This window comes from Homalodisca vitripennis, chromosome 1 (genome assembly GCF_021130785.1).
Source record: "Homalodisca vitripennis isolate AUS2020 chromosome 1, UT_GWSS_2.1, whole genome shotgun sequence".
Taxonomy (NCBI): domain Eukaryota; kingdom Metazoa; phylum Arthropoda; class Insecta; order Hemiptera; family Cicadellidae; genus Homalodisca; species Homalodisca vitripennis.
Genome location: NC_060207.1, coordinates 95,330,001 through 95,346,889, shown reverse-complemented (window position 1 = coordinate 95,346,889; position 16,889 = coordinate 95,330,001). Strand labels below are relative to the sequence as shown.

Here is a 16,889-nt window from a genome sequence, read left to right as displayed (position 1 = left end):
AGTGACTCAGAAATTTTAAGAGTGAACGATGAAAGATTTAACGGGCGACTTTTTACAACTCCTACTTAACGTTGAAGGCGATGATAGTTACGATGAACCTGTTGACGATTCGGATGAAGATCCAAACTATGTAGTGGCTGATAACGAACTAAATCAAAGTGAAAGTGATGATAGTTTTGCTGTTGATGAACCCCAACTGGAAGAAGAAGATGACGTCCACTATAGTGTCGAAAATTAATTGGTTCAAGGAATCTTTTTTGGGGGGAAAGATGGTAGCGTATGGTGCAGAAAGGAGCCACCCAAGCAGCGCAGAACACGTCAACATAACATTTTGAGGGGACCATTACCCGGGCCTACTGCAAGATCAAGAGCCTTAGGTAACAAATCCATTCGTTTACAAGATTTGAATTCATAAAACGTCTGACCTTAAAACTTATAAAGCCTCACATGACAAGAACGCCTAGAAATTCAAAATTGGCCAAGAGACATTAGACACGTCATCACGGAGTACGTTGGAGAAACAGAAGTTGCAAATCCTAATGAATGTGTTCCTAGTGACAAACTGGAAAAAAACGGAAGACATGTTTCCAAGTGCCCAGCTGCTAAGGAAAGAAAAACCAATTACAAATGTATCAAATGCTGACAACCCATCTTGTTGGAGTGCAGCAGAAAGTTGTGCATTTCATGTGTTCAGAAATATCTAAAATCTGTGGATACTTTTTTTGTATTTACTTATGCCTTTTTAAGTTTTAATTGCTCTGGTAAAAATGTATGTGTATTTCCGATACTTGTAAATAACAGCTTTATACTATATAAGTATTCTAGAATATTATTTTCCATCCTAAATTCCCCAAATTATTAAATTTTATAATTTTTTGCAATTATAAAAATTTAAAAAAATATTAATTGTAGTTTTGTTATCAACAGGGAAGAATTGTAAATATATTTTGTGTTTAAATCTGAACTAAAAAACAAGAATAGCCCAAAAACCTTCCTCAGGTCTGTGAGACCGGATGATACTGTAAGTGATTGTAATTTCATGATACGGTAAAAGTGTTAATAAACAAACAAGCCAAATCAACAATATAAGTAACATAACAATAACAATTAATACATAACAAATAAACTTAAATATGTCAACAATCATAGAATTTAATTTTAATAACATTATAATAAATATTTTTTTACATTTCACAGCAACTTTAAATAAATAAACATTAGTAAACCAAACAAGCAATGGGTGTAGTTAAATAACAACAAAATATCATTATGCATTGCAAACCATGGCTTTGATTGTCCTCTTCAGAATTGGCAAGGTACCACCGCCCCCGACAACATTCAGAACATTTGAATATTTATTAAATATTTCTAACAATTTATAATTTCAGTTGTTTTCTGGAAATTTCCCCGTTTATATAGAATGGCATAACCAGAGTATTTGTAACGGATGCTCGAGTATTTCTGAGAAAAACCTTATTTTCAAACATTTCTCTATTCTTCACTGTAAACATTAATACAGAAAAAACATAGAGTTGCTGTAAATTTAAGATGCCTATTTCCATAAAACATATGTGATACACTTTCATATCTAGTCATCATATTACATACATTCCTAACAGCAAATCTCTGCATTAATTGTAAGGGCATCATAATAGCAGATAAGTTCCACCCCAGTGCACAATACCATACCTCAGAGATGACTCAAACCACGATATGTACAACATTTTAAGATACTCTGACTTTATATTTTTTTGTGTGAAATATAACAGATAATTTATTTTTCTTAGTTTGGTATTTAAGCTTTGAATGTTTAAATCCCATTTCAGTTTGCTATCAATTATCAAACCTAAGTATTTAATGTTGGTTACCAACTCAATTGCATCACATTTACAGTAATAAACACAGCTATGCTTATGACATATCAACTTTAAAACATCTGTAGAAGCAAGTTTCCTATATGAAAAATTTATACATTTTGTTTTGTTTACATTAATCAATAACTTATTATTTGCTAACCAATGACTAATACTGTCTAAGTCTTTTTGTAATCGGAACTTTAACACACATCAAAACTACATCCTGTACAAACTATAGCAGTATCATCAGCAAATGAGTAAATATTTGAATGTATCCTCAATTTTAGGAGATCATTAATATATACAACGAACATGAGAGGAACCAAGTACTCCTCCTGCGCTATACCATATTTTTAAATCACAATCATTACTCATAGTTCCATTAATCCTTACAACCTGCCTTCTATCACATGAAAAAGAAGCCAACCATTTCAAGAGAATGCCCTTCAGACCATAGCCTTTAAATTTTTCAACCAAAATATATGGGTCAACAAAATCAAATGCACGAGCCAAATCTAAATACACTCCAACAATAACTGATTTTTTTCAATTCCTTTAGTAATTTCACTTACATGCTGATATATAGCTAGGTCAGTTTCCCTTTCCAGGTATGAATCCAAATTGATTTTGAGAAAAATAATTTATTGTTCATAAAATATTCCATAAGGTTGTTTTTTACATGGGTCTCTAATATTTTTGACAAACAGCTCAAGAGCGAAATTGGACGATAGTTTCGAAATTTCTTGTTTGTCTCCTGCCTTATGCACAGGAATAACAACAGCAGTCCTTAAGTTTAGCCTGGAAAAAGCACCTGTCTGCAATGACAAATTAAAAAATATGACACAACAATGGTACAAAAATATCTATATTCTTTTTTATAGTAATAATATTTATTCTATCAATACCACTTGACTTTTTATTTTTCATACTTCTAATAATATTACAAACATGTGCAGGTGTTATGTTAATTGAGCTCATTTCACAATTTACATCCGGTAGCCTGGGGGGCAACATTACATCCTCACCAAAAATTTTTCATGCTTCAAATAAGCAATGTATTCTGTGAAATATCTATTGAACTCGTTAGCAATTAATTTAGGATTATCACATGCTTGAACTGTAAGACCCATCAATCTTAATACAAGAGATATTTTCTGTTTTTTTTCTTTATAATTCTCCTCACAACTTGCCAGTATTTCTTTGAGTCTTTACTTACTTTTTCAATTTCTCTAGAGTAGTACTCTAATTTTAACTGTCTTATATCCCTGGAAAATCTCTCAAGACAAGTCTCTGTAAATATTAAAAATTTCAAAATCCTGCCTATTTACCAACCACAACTTGTACAATCTATTTTTTTTTCATTTATCTTTACAATTAACTTATTTGTTACCCATGGATTACGGCTTCTATTTTTACTTGTATACTTAACTAGTTTAGTTGCTTTATTTACACACATTCATTATACAGATCATAAAAAATCAACAAAGCCCTATTTACATCCTGTGAGTTTAATAAATCTGACCAATCTGTAATTAATAATTGTCTACTTAATAACATCTCATCAACATATGTACCATACTGTGCTCTTAATTCACATTTTGGCTTTATATTGCAAACCACGTCAATGCCAAAATGGCTTGTAAAGTTACAATGGACTACTTTACATTTAATCTCAATATTTTTAGAATTTCTCACAAGTGCATGGTCAATACAAGTGCTACTATGAGTAGTTACCCTCGTAGGCTCATTAATATTACTTTAAATTCCAAACGATGATATTAAATTTTTATACAATATCGTATTTCTATCATATTCATTCAATAAATTATGATTTATATCCCCAACTATAAGTGAAGGATCATACTTATTACCTAATACAATTTCCAATTCTTTTAAAAAATCCAAAAAATTTATTCTATAATCTCGATAAATCCCATAGATTGACATTTGTATAGTGGTGCCACCCAGACACACAGACAGAACAACTTGAACGGCCTGGGCTGTTTATCAGTGGTAGCTGCTGATAAGTGTACTGCAAGTTCTGGTCCACATACGCAATCACTCCACCTGAGCTGTCAGTTATCCTGGGGCTGTAGTATCATGTCATAACCTGACAACTGAAACTTGTTTGTCTCTTCAGGAAAGATCCAAACTTCACTTAAAATAATAATCTTATATTTCATGCTGCAACTATCAATGAATATCTGCAAGTCATCAAAATGTTTCCTTACACTCTGAATGTTCACATAAAAAATGTTCAAATTATCATTTTTATCATCCATTAACATTTACTTATCCGAACAAAGTCAATCTCAATACAAGTCAAATTGTGCACATTACACATTTCCACTTTTTTTTAATTTTTCAATATCCTGGCTGGATGAAATACGAACAGCAGGCTCCCCTTGACTTTTCTTACAAATACTTTGCAGTTGCTAACCCCAAACATATTCACACATCTTATCCAACTTGAGTTTTTTAGCTTCTAAACAGCAAATTTTTTGTGTATGCTGTTAGGTGGTTATTTACATAAACTCTTGTTAACGGAAACCCTTCAACAAAATGTGATGTGTTTAAACCAGCCTTTTTTGGCCTTATTCAGAATGGCTTCCTTCTTTTGTCGATTGCTAAATCTAATTACAATTGGTCTAATAGCAGATTCCTTTTTTTGTCGGGATTCTATGAGCCGCCTGCACATCCATATTTAAAAACAACTGGCTCATCCACAGCAATAGACAGTTTATTTACAATGTTCATTACATTTTCACCCTTAACTTCAGGTATTCCATCTATCTGGATGTTTTCCAACTTGCTGTATTGTTCAAAATTCTCACATTGTGTTTTAAGGAACGATATTTGTTTTTCCAGAGCAACATTCTTTAGCTTCAAATTTTCATTTTCATTAACTACACATCTTTAACTGCCATCACAAGCTCATTTGACTTTTTAATCATTTCATCATATTTTTCTGAAAAAAAATCAATTAATTTTTTGCATTTCTGAAAATTTTTTGTATCTATTTGTTTGCTCATTTTTTTCTACATGAACTGAAAAGGCTTTTTTGCACTATCTTGTCAATAACATTTTCAAGTTTAGAAAACTGAGAATCAGACAAAAATTGATTTAGATTTCTCAACTCATCCTGCTCATCTCTACATAAAATACATATATAAGTTTTCCTTCTAGTACCCCATTTGCTTATATGTATTTTCAGCAATTTTTAGCACAATTAAAATGCAACTTACATTTTCTTACTGACGTGCAGGACACAAAATTGTCATCCATAATTTCTTCAGAACAAGAAGCACACTTTACACTCATGATAGAATTCAGTAAGAAACTCAAATGCAAAACGATAATGGAACACTACAGGAGAATAGATGTTTACTCATTGACTGCCAGCCACGCACTGCATGGTCTAAAAGCCAAAAGCAGTTTATAAATATTGATCAGCTCAAGGTTATACATTCATACAAATCGGAATATAGGAGGAGTCGATCTAGCTGACTGTATGATGGCATACTGCCCCTCTCGAGCTAGGACCAAAAAGTGGACAGTTTCGATGTATTTTTTACATTTTTTTGATTTACCAATGTCTAATGCTTGGCTTCAAAATGCGTCAAACGAAACAGATGCTCAATACTCTTACTAGGTTAATTCCACAGTACCTTTTTAAACTTGAATTCGGACAGACACTGATTGAAAATAACGATGGTACTTGTACTAAGGCTGGAGTTCAAATCGAAAACCATGGAGAGCATGGAGAAAGCCATCCCTTAACTTTCAGTCATTTAACTGATCGTAGAACCGTTGAAGATCCATCTTTTCGGCGTCGAACTCAAGGAGCTGATCATCTCCCAGAGGTAGCAAGTGTACAGAAACGATGTGCTCAGAAAAACTGCAAAATGAAGTCACATGTGTACTGTACTCAGTGCAATGTTTTCTTATGTCTTATTGAAGGTAGAAATTGTCTTATAAAATATCATTTCTGCTTAGTAATTTTTAGAACTAAGAATTCAAAAACTATATTTATAACTATAAATAATTTATATAAATAAAAAGGAAGTTTTCTTTTTGTGGAGTCTTATAATTATTGACATTTACCTGAGTAGAGACCGAAGTGCCTTGTACAAGGACATCTAGAAAGCGGGTTAAAACAGGTGTCAATATTTTTTAAACTATTTTTTTGTGTTAACCATTGGTATTTAGAACACTCATTACAAGTTCAAAAATTCTAAAGTAGCACTATTTTTTCTCAGGACTCAAGGGTGGTCAACATGATGTGCCTTGTACAAGGCATTTAGGTCTTATCTCCAACTTGTGACAAATATTCTCAGGACTCAATGAGTACAAAAATAGTACCTCAGACAAGGTACTTAGGACTCAGGAGGATAGGGCATACAAACAATAGCAACAAGCTTGGTACATTATTTGAAAGCTATGTTACACTTTTGTTTCAGTCTGGGGTAGCTTCTTGGGAGGCAGATTGTATATATTTCTGAAATTTAGTTGGTTTAGCATATCACTTTAAATATTTCTAGAATACTGTTTTCTGCAGCACTCCTTTCCAACTTTAACCTCTCTATTTTAATGTACCTCACAAAGATTATATTTAACTTACAGGACTTGGAAAAACATTTGAAAACAAATTTAATCAAGTAACAGTACTATATTTAATTTGATTGCCTTTTTAAAAGTTGTTTCATAAGATATTTTATTTTTTATTTTATTTTTCATTTTCAATTTTTTCTATCTGTACAGTAAGCGCAATATAGATGTAGTTAGTTATATAAAGAATACCTGTACATTTATTGAATTTTACACATTTAAATTTAAGTAGTATTGATCGCTAACGAACAGTTGCCAAGACGTGAGAAAAATAATGTTTTGAATAAAACAAACTAAACTAAGTCTTTTAATTGTAGTACATATAAATATTGGGTATTAAAATGTGTGTGTAATAAATACAATTTAAATACATACAACAGACAAAGGTAGTGTAATTTAAATCAAACTGTTTAAAATAAATAGGTACTGTAATTAACAAAAATTCATAATAATGCTTTTGAGATTTTAAAAAGGTCTGTTGAATTCATTAAGTTTTAGAAGGGTGTATAATAAAACAATTTGAATACATATAACTGACAAAGGTATTGTAATTATTATGTTTCAAATAGGTACAGTAATTAGCAAAAATTCATAATTAATGTTTTTTTTAAAGGTTTGTTGAATTCAATAAACGCAAATTATTATTTAAAATTATAATTGCACATGTTGTTACATCGACAGTCATATTATTTTTAAGCTATTGAACTATTTTGTGTTGCTTGTTAGCAACACAAAACTGCTGACAAAAAGAGTTTTCCACTTTAGAAGACCTAGAGAGAGAAACAGCGTGCGTGAGCGGTGACGTGCGTGTGCGAAAGGGTGCGTGTGACATGGCAGTGTGCGTGCGGCAGTGACTGTCGATCTGAGTTTGAATTTTATATTGCAGCAGCCAGCAGCCTAGACCCAGCAGAGGTGAGACGGCCTTTCCTTCAACACCACACACAAGGTAAACACTTTCTTATAATGTATAGGTTATAAAATATAATGCTGCCATCACGTGTTACAAATAATTCATGTATTACAATTTCCTCTACTGTCATCAGTAGAAGAGGAATTTTTTAAATTGTCTAAACAAATTTGAATAAATCAATCTTTACATAATTTTTCTTGGGTTTTTACAAAGTTATACAGTTAGTCTGGAATATAGTATGTCGGTGAAATATGAGATATGTTAGGAACATTCGGGATGAACTTCACAGGCAAAATTACGTTTATTTTTAACGACCACTCGAATATCTTTGATATTAATTTACTCGTTAACTGTAGACGAAACGTTGCCATTTACTAAATGAAAGTAAAACAAAATTGAACAATTCGTACCTTGGGGATTTTTACTTATATAAAATGCCACTAGAGCGCTCCGATGTGTTTGTTTCCGAATACAAATTCTGCGTTGCACGTCCGTCCCTAATTGCTAATGTCACTAATTAAAATGTTTTCGCGTCGTGTCGATTTGCTGTAAGAATGTGTTAACATTTTAAACTGATAAGAATATTACAAAATCGAATATTTTGTACATTTTTGTTACTTCTTAACCTTTTTTTGTTCTATATAGATCGAATGGCAAATTCAAAACTCAAAATATGGCCTTTTGGATTAGTGTTGATAACTTTCAAATGGTACTTGTCCATGCACAAATATCCTGGAACATTTATATTACGTTTAAAAAATATATTTGAGAAAACATACATATCATAATAAACGTGTATAAAATTAGATTTGCAACATTATGTGACATTATTAAAAATAATTCGTTGTGTCATGTTCGAATATTTATTATGAATTTCGCTAATAAGTCGGATTACTAGCTATTTATATATTATACAAGACAAAGCCTTCACTCACTCATCACTAATTCGTCGACTTCCGATATCTCAGAAAGTTAAAATTTAGCACAAGAATGCCTAATGGATCATCATGCCTATTATAGTCATTTAGATTTCAACTTTGGCGATCAGTTCGGCCGTATTCACGTCCGGAAACAAACTTCTAATGTACAAAAATATATTTTGGAATTTAAACTCGTTTTGATGAGATAGGGGAAAAAGTTATTGCGCCTTTTCTGTAGATAATATCATTTTATTATTTGATGAGTAAAGTAGATTTGAGCTACGACCAACTGTTTGGCCGCTATCTGGCTCAATTCATTATTATAAACGAAAATCTACGGAATTTTAACAATGCGAGCGTTTTATCGCTTAACAACAAGAGATAGGACAAAAGGTCACTGGACCATTTTTTGTAGTTCATTTCATTCCCCATTAACGATTTTTCGTCCGATTCGAACTAGCTCTAACGGTTCACCCGCTATCGGGCTTAACAAAAAGGCCTACAGGAACGATACATGTACGAAATATCGCAAATGTTGAAAGGGGATAAACGTACAATTTTTCGGTTTTCAGAAGTTTTCTGTTGGTTATACGGCAAAAGGCACATGTATGACAAATTTTAAGTTTCTAGCACATCTAGAAGTATGTTAGAATTTGTATCTACATATCAGTGAGTGAGTGACTGAATCAGATAGTTACACATGCGGCTGTATAAGTATTTAGAATCAAAAGATATGTTAATCGGACTTGTACTGAAGTTTATATTCATACTGCATTTCGGACACAAAATATCAATGTTCTAAATTCAATACCCCACTCACCAATCTATATTAAATGTTGGCCTTTTAAAATGGGATGCTGCGTCACACGTATTTTAGGTTTAAAAACCAATACTAATTTGTATATAGGTAGCTTACTAAAGGGTAAGCAATATCTTTCAACTGATGCTCTTTTAGGCATTCTGTAGAGTTGTCTATTTTAATAAAATACGAATGTTTCGGAATTTCAAGATACGGAAGAGTTCGTTAATGTAGTTCAATGTGTGGGTGTGAGCGTCGCGTCGTTTTCCTCTTTGGCAGCATTCGCCAATGCCTTCTAAGTCTAATTTACCGCATTCGTCAAGGCCATCTCAATTAGCATATTATGTACTACTAACTAAACTCTGTCTATAGAGTCAAATCAGATATCAGAGTTTAGTCTAGGTCGTTTCAGGTTATGTTAGTTTGGTAAAGTTGAGATGTATTATCAGTTGTTTTAATTTACATTATAACATGTGCTGTTTTTTGTTAGCGTAATATTTATTTATTTAGTTTTTGTTATAAAATTAATATGGATATAACAAATAAGAGCCCTGAAAATAGTGAAGTTAAGAAGGAAAATGATTTGTTATGTACGGATAGCCCAAACCGAGATTCATTGTTACTACCGTAAGTTTTGCATATCATTCATTCTATGTAGGCTAATCTTTAAAAGTTTTATAAAGTTATCAACATTAGCTTGAAATTCTATTGTTGAGCCAACTATAATTTGAGGTTAAAGTATATAACTTAACCAACAAACACCAAAGTTTCATCCTGATCAAAGTTTGATATGTGTCCTTGACTATTACATAAAGTGAAACAATATTTGTAACTGTTCCTGAATTGTGCCATGGCTTGATAGTTTTGATTTCCTCTCATCCTTTATTTCATTTCTAACCCTAACTCTGTCATTGTGTGATGACTAGGTTAGTGACAACCTCTGATATAGTATCGGACATTGCAGTAAGAGTAATATGTAATGGCGAGAATAGCTGAGTTAACCCTTTGAACCCCAGACCAAAATATTGATGGTGGAAAAAACGTACCAAAATCATTTGACCTAAGAACTACCGAGAATCCCCGGAGCAGAAACAGCTGTTTTGCATACTGTTTGTAAAAAATTAATACTTTTGCTATTTTTTATGCTATTGTCTTGTATTACACACCAAAATGTCCAGAATGAAATTGTATACACAGAAAAAGATTAGTCTGAAGTATAAAAAAATGTTTAACAGCATTAAAATAATTTTAAAATATATGTATATAAATTTTTAGGCAAAAAAATTGATTTTAAGATTTTTTAATTAAAAAATAAGAAATATTTTTATCATGGGCACCCACATTTTATTTTTCTAAATTTAGTTTTGTGTATGTACAAAAAAAATTATATTGATATCTCTAAAAATAAACTTTTTTTGAATTTTTTTAATAAAAGTATGTGACTTGTAAAAAACCTCTAAGCGTACAACACAAAAATCACTGATATTACCTAAAAAAATAAATTAGTAAAAAAATAAATAAAAAAATTAGTATTTTAATAAAATACATATAAATATGTATTAATACTCATAAAATAAGTATTTTACGACTTCAAATAAATATGTATTAAACGCATATACCATGGCGACGATATTACGTCGCCCGGGGATTCTCGCAACTTCATTGGCGACGATACATCGTCGCCGCGGGGATCTTCGCATATCTTCTCGGCGACGATATTTCGTCGCCTGGGGTTCAAAGGGTTAACATTGCTGGTTACTTTGGTTGACGTAACAAATAAAACTGTAAAATTTAAGCGGCCATCACGACAATCAAATCATCAATATCATTGATTATCTAAACTTCGAATTAAACAAAACCAAAATGTTGAATCGAATTATGTTATAATTGTCTCAAATCACAATAGTACTGTAATGCTTTTTTATGTAGAAGAGTAATAACTGTAATGATTAATTTTAAACTATATAATCTGTGTATTTATTAAATACGTAGCAAATAAAACAATGTAAAATTTACTTACTCCTTACTATTTTGAAGTATAAGCTAGTGACACGAATAACTCATGGCCATCGCCATCAGGGCTGTACTCAGCTTTGGTGGGCTCCAGGAAAAATATTTGACCGGGCCCCATCCGTTTTTATTTCTTTATTGACCATGATTTAGTTGGTTTTTCAACATCACGATTGTCCCTAACTGCGCTGATACTTTACAAAATTATTGAAACTAGCAAATAAACTTTTTTACTGGCATCATATTGTTAAAACATTATTTTCACAGGTTAATTTATTCATTCTTTATAATTAAGATGGCAGGTTCAAGTCTGTGTTTGCACAATAGTGAATTTTTTAAAAACCTCCATAGGATGTAGAATTTAATAATCTTTACAACAACGTAAAAAAGTAACAGTTTTGTTGTCCTAAGAGTTGTTAAAATAGTAAAAATATGAAAGTTTTCTTCCGTGACAAAGCAGACAAATGAATACAGCCTAGTAGCTCCAGAAATGCATTTGGGGTAATTCCATTTGAAGAAGATTAAATATCACTAGAAATTAGGTTAAACAGTAAAATGTAATGAGATAATAACAATATTTTGACTACTGTAAACTAGTAAAACATCACCTAAACAAAGCAGTTTTCAATTTGGCTACTCACACCATCAAATAAAATATCAAAAGAAAATTGAGATGTACAGGTATTACCAGTATGGCCCATTTACAGCCATGCCGGTAGTAATGTTTTCATTTTTGTTGTTCTGTTATTTAGTATTTATTCCCTTGTTATTTAGTTTTTAATAACTGCCAGAGTGGCCCATCTACAGTCACCCTGACAGTAAAATTTTTGAGTCGTTATATTATTTTTCTCTGTTAATTATATAATATCTTTAAGGTACTGTTTAGGTTAAGTTTTTATTTGGTTATACTTTATAGCATGATTAAATGACAACGTTACAAAAGTAGGGGATTGCCATGTGTATAGAGGCCACTGATAACCTCTCGTATTTTATAGCCTTAAAAAATAATAAATACTTTAAAAAAATAAACAGTATGAAAGTTTATTTTATTTTGTATTTTTCCAATGTAATCATCCAATTTGCAAATTTGATAATATACTTTAGTATACTATCATAGTTATATGCTGAGATAAGATTGATTGTAAATGACAGCAATTCTATATTTATACTTAATAATTACTGTGGATTTGTTTTGATGGATCCGACCCATTGACCAGCTTAAAGAGGAAGGCAAGTCTTAAATATTATGCCCAATCTCTAGTGTGACAAGTTACAACATAATAACCACCTCTTCCACAGGAACTTCTCTGTAACATTGCCCCATTTTTACTATTATAAGGCGTAATAGCCTGTTCTGGACTTGCTGTGGGGGGTTGATATTGCATTTTTTTATGGAGAGACCACACAGTGGAGGCATATTCCAAGACAAGAAAACCATAGACACAATAGAGCAGTTTTAAAATGTTCTGCCTTGTAATATGTGAGGAGGCTCTGACTGTGAGACCAAAGCATTGATTAGTTCTGGCTATTATTCCATTAATGTGGTTTCAATTGCTCAGAGTTGCCTGCAATAGGATTTCAAGGTCCTTTATTTCACATTTTCACTGATATGGTGACTACTGGTATAATCATTAACAATGAATATCTGGGGTCTTTGGAAAGAAACATCACTAAAGCACTTGTCTGTTAAATTTTATGCAGTTCTCCAGACACTAGGAAAGAACAGCAATTAGGCTGTCCTGGAGAATAAGGTAATCATTGGTGTTCCGTATAGTAGTGAAGAGTTTCATGTTGTTTGCACACAACAGATATTTGGTCCCAATGTCTTTTATTATGTTGTTGACGAATAAATTGAATAAGATTGAACCCCTAAAGAACACCTGAAATTGCATCGGTCTTGGAAAATTGTATCCAGCAAAATGAATGACCAGTCTTCTGTTGTCCAAGTAACTCTCAATCACCTTAGCTAAATCCATCGATTTGAGTTAACTAAGATATGTATATGTTGAGACTTAACCTGTCATAGGCCTTGGAGAAGTCTAGGTATATGGCATCGACTTGAGCCCCCTCCTTAGAAGCGTTTATTATGTAGGTTTCATAGACACCTCACGTGTTATCGTTCCTACATCACGGATACCCCAGCAGGCCCATGTACCATCTGAACGAATACCTTCACAGCTGAATTTTCTAGTATGTAATAGCAAGCAATACGATGTGGCACACCATTGCTGTTAATTCGTGCCCGCGCGGCAAAACAATACGATCCGCAATGGGTTAAAATTTGTAGTCAAAAATAGACAGTAACATCGTTTTTGATGTCTGCATTACACTACTGACCAAGTACTGCTTACTTGATGTTTGCTGAAATGTATTATTAAAAGTATATTATTTTTAGTACTAAAACACAATTTTATTATATCTGGAGACATTTTTAATAAATAATAAAGTGTTACTTTCAAGCTTACTTTATGGTTTGAAGATTATAAATGGACACACATTTACAATGTTAACATAGAACAGTTTAATACGTTTAACAGACTCTTTCAATTAATTAATAGCATGTGATTGTACCAATGCATTTCTTATGGGAATTTATGCATCTAGAGACCCGGGGGAGGGGGCCTGGAGATATTTTTGAAATAAGAATATGCCTGTATTGCCAAGGGACCCTAAGAGTGTCCATGTAACCTTTCAATACTATTGATTGAATAGTTTACACGTGAAAGAACAAACTCATTTTCGCATTTACGATATTATCAGGATCAGTATTACTTTGAGTAGTCTAGTAGTTATTTTATATTTTAATTAATTACCAAAATACCTCTGAAATGTTGTTGTTGCAGGGTGGTGTCCTCAGAGCAGCCTACTACGTATCTGCTAGGTTCTGGTCTTCAGGTAAGACCACATTGTACCACAAGTAATGCACTATTTCATGCTCTCATTAAATATGTTGTTATTTAGCAATGTGATTGATTGGTCTTTGCCTATTTCTTGAATCTACATTTCCACTTTCTTGTAGAATAATAAGAATCAGCTAGTCTTTGATAGCTGTGGATATTTTGCCAGCTTGTATCACAAGACCGTGGTATGTTCTAGGTCCAATTCAAATCTTATCGGTCCGGTTTAGAACACATCACATTGTATACTGTTGTAGGTCATGTCAAAAAAAAAATAGAAGTAGTAAACAGCAAAACCATTTTTTTAATAAATATTATGCTCTATTAAGATTTATTTGGCTGGGCTATTAAGCAATATACTGTAAAGGAACTACTAACTAAGAATCATGGAATTGGAAGCACCTCTGTCAGTAACAGAACGCTTGGAAATGTTGGTCTTAGAGACAACTGCATGGAAACCTTAAAAAGCTGGTTAATAGTATCACTATAAATCCGAGAAGTTATCCTGAATGCTGATTATAAAGAATTGCCTGCCACCAAGATCTGCATGACTATAGCACCTGCCATAGATACCAGTACACCCTTCCTGCACACCACCTTTCGTTATATGAAAAAAGCCACCCTGAATCGGCCCAAAAATGTCAAACCATTTACCAGCTGAAATAAGAAACCTTCAAGGGAAGATGCTCCAGAGTAAGCTTGACAACTGGCTATCACAGAGACCATTCAGTGTAAGAGTATCTATGTCATGAAGACAACTAAAATGATTATGACTTTAACTCATGTAAATATTATTAGGTACAAGGGCCGTTTTTTTTTTTCAATCTCCGATCTTATGTTAAGAGATCCAGACAAGTGGCAGGTCAGTAGAGCGTGCAGTAGTTGATTGTGTATCTTCCCCCACTTCAACATCGGTCACTATCGAGTTCAAGTAGCTAGTTTGTACTGAGCTGCAGTCACATAAACATTACCTTCTCTATTGATTCTCCTGCTAAATGTGAATTGTTATTGCTAAAATGGAGTGTTATTTGTTTCTTCTAAGCAGAGGGTACAGTAATAGTGCAGCAGAAATCCATTGGAGAATGTGCTGCTTATATGAAAAAAAAAAATAGGAGTGATGGTATTGTGCTTGAATGGTGTCGAAAATTTAACGATAACCGAACTTACGTGCATGTTGAAGGAGTTCAAGAACAAATCAATAAGTGCTTTGTCTTTGGAATTTCCAGAAGTGTCAAGATCATTTGTCTCTTTACTATTGAAACCTTACACTACAAAAAGATTTGTGCTTACTAGGTGCTAGATGTTGACTGAAATCCATAAATGTCGCTGAATGACCAGCTTTGACATTCCTTGAAAGTTATCACGCTGAAGGAGAAGATATTTTGTAAATCCATTGTAATCAGAGATGAGACAGGATTCTTCATAACACACCTGAAACAAAACAACAGTCCCAACAATAGCATACAAATTCATCAAACAAATAAAAAAAAATCAATCAAACTTTCAACAACCAAAAGGTTATAGCTACAACCTTTTGTGGCCAAAAAGTTTTTTTCTTGTGGAGTTCATGCAGCTGGGAACCACGATTAATTCAGTTGTTTATTACCTTGCAATGTTTGTGGCAATCCGTATAACAAAAGAAGAGGCATACTGATGTATGGAGTTGTTCTACTGCAAGACAGCGTCTGCCCTCACAGTCTCAGTATGTTTTTGAGAAGTTCATCTATACTGAACCAGTAATAAAAAAGGCCCACTCCCGCTTCCTCCTTTTTGCTATCATCTTGTTTTTGCCGTAACAATCGCCATTTACTATTGGCCTCTGGTCAGTTCATTGTGGTTGATCAGTGAGTACAGAGCTATTGTGACCTGTATTCTTTAGTTCAGTTTTAATAATTAGTGTCTTGTTTTTATTAAATTCATCTTTTTAAGTTAGTGTGCTTTTAATTTACACATTACATGGTTATCGTGATCCTGAAATATGCATGTCACAACACTCTGTTTTGGTTTGTTTATTTTAACCTATATTGTAATTATGAGTTAGGTAAGTTATTCACCTAAGGAAGAGATTAGATTGCAGATCTCGAAACGTAGTGTTACTTTATTTCTTGTATCACTAAACGATGGTAAAGGTCCAGAAGAATCCTATTTCCTTCAAAAATGACAATACTCCATTTTTGTTTAGGGCAATATAATCCATCCAGTACTGAAAGGCTCCTATAGACTCACTGCAAATCAAAACTTCATCATCTTCTATCAAATATATGACAAGATAATACTATACCAGACCCTATGTTGCGTTACAGATTTTGCTGAATTTGCCTAAAAAATTAACTAAAGCGCATTTAATTCTCAATATATCCTGCGGACTGACAAGATAGACAGACAGGCAAAAAGAATTATTTGCTGCCCCAAGACAATCAGAAGAGTACTTGCCAGTCTACTATAATATGCTTAAATGACGCTCAGGCCAAATCCATTGATGGACAAAGTTCCTTGCAAAATTCTAAATATATATATAAAATCTTTGAAAGGATAATAGGATATTGGACATTGCCATCATTATATGTTACAAAAAAGAACAAGACTATATTTCGAGGATTGAAATCTACCCTCTTCTTGAGGTGAAAACCCCCAAAGGCATTAAAATACTAAAAAATTTGACAGTGCATTACCACTCAAAGTTAAAATAATTAAGTTATTCCTGATGAACTGCATGAAGTCCAAACTAGACAGAACGAACCCAAGCAATGTCACTGTACAGTAACCAAGAGAACAAGCAAATCACACCCTAGCCTAACGAACCGCATGTAGGTAGTTATGTCATTGAAAGAAGAGGACAAACATGTCATACCCAAACTAACAAAGATGAAGTAATGCCAAGGAATCCTA

At 32.8% G+C, this 16,889-nt stretch overlaps 1 protein-coding gene across 1 annotated transcript in view; it reads left to right on the top strand.

The window, feature by feature from the left end:
• The first annotated feature begins 9,462 nt into the window (after window positions 1-9,462).
• Window positions 9,463-16,889, top strand: part of LOC124367045 (zinc finger protein 708-like) — a 15,128-nt gene continuing 7,701 nt past the window's right edge. The window contains exons 1-2 of the mRNA XM_046823716.1: window positions 9,463-9,720; window positions 13,947-13,998. Of these exons, the coding sequence (XP_046679672.1) occupies window positions 9,623-9,720; window positions 13,947-13,998 (150 nt within the window). The 5' untranslated portion in view covers window positions 9,463-9,622. The remainder of the gene's footprint in view (window positions 9,721-13,946; window positions 13,999-16,889) is intronic.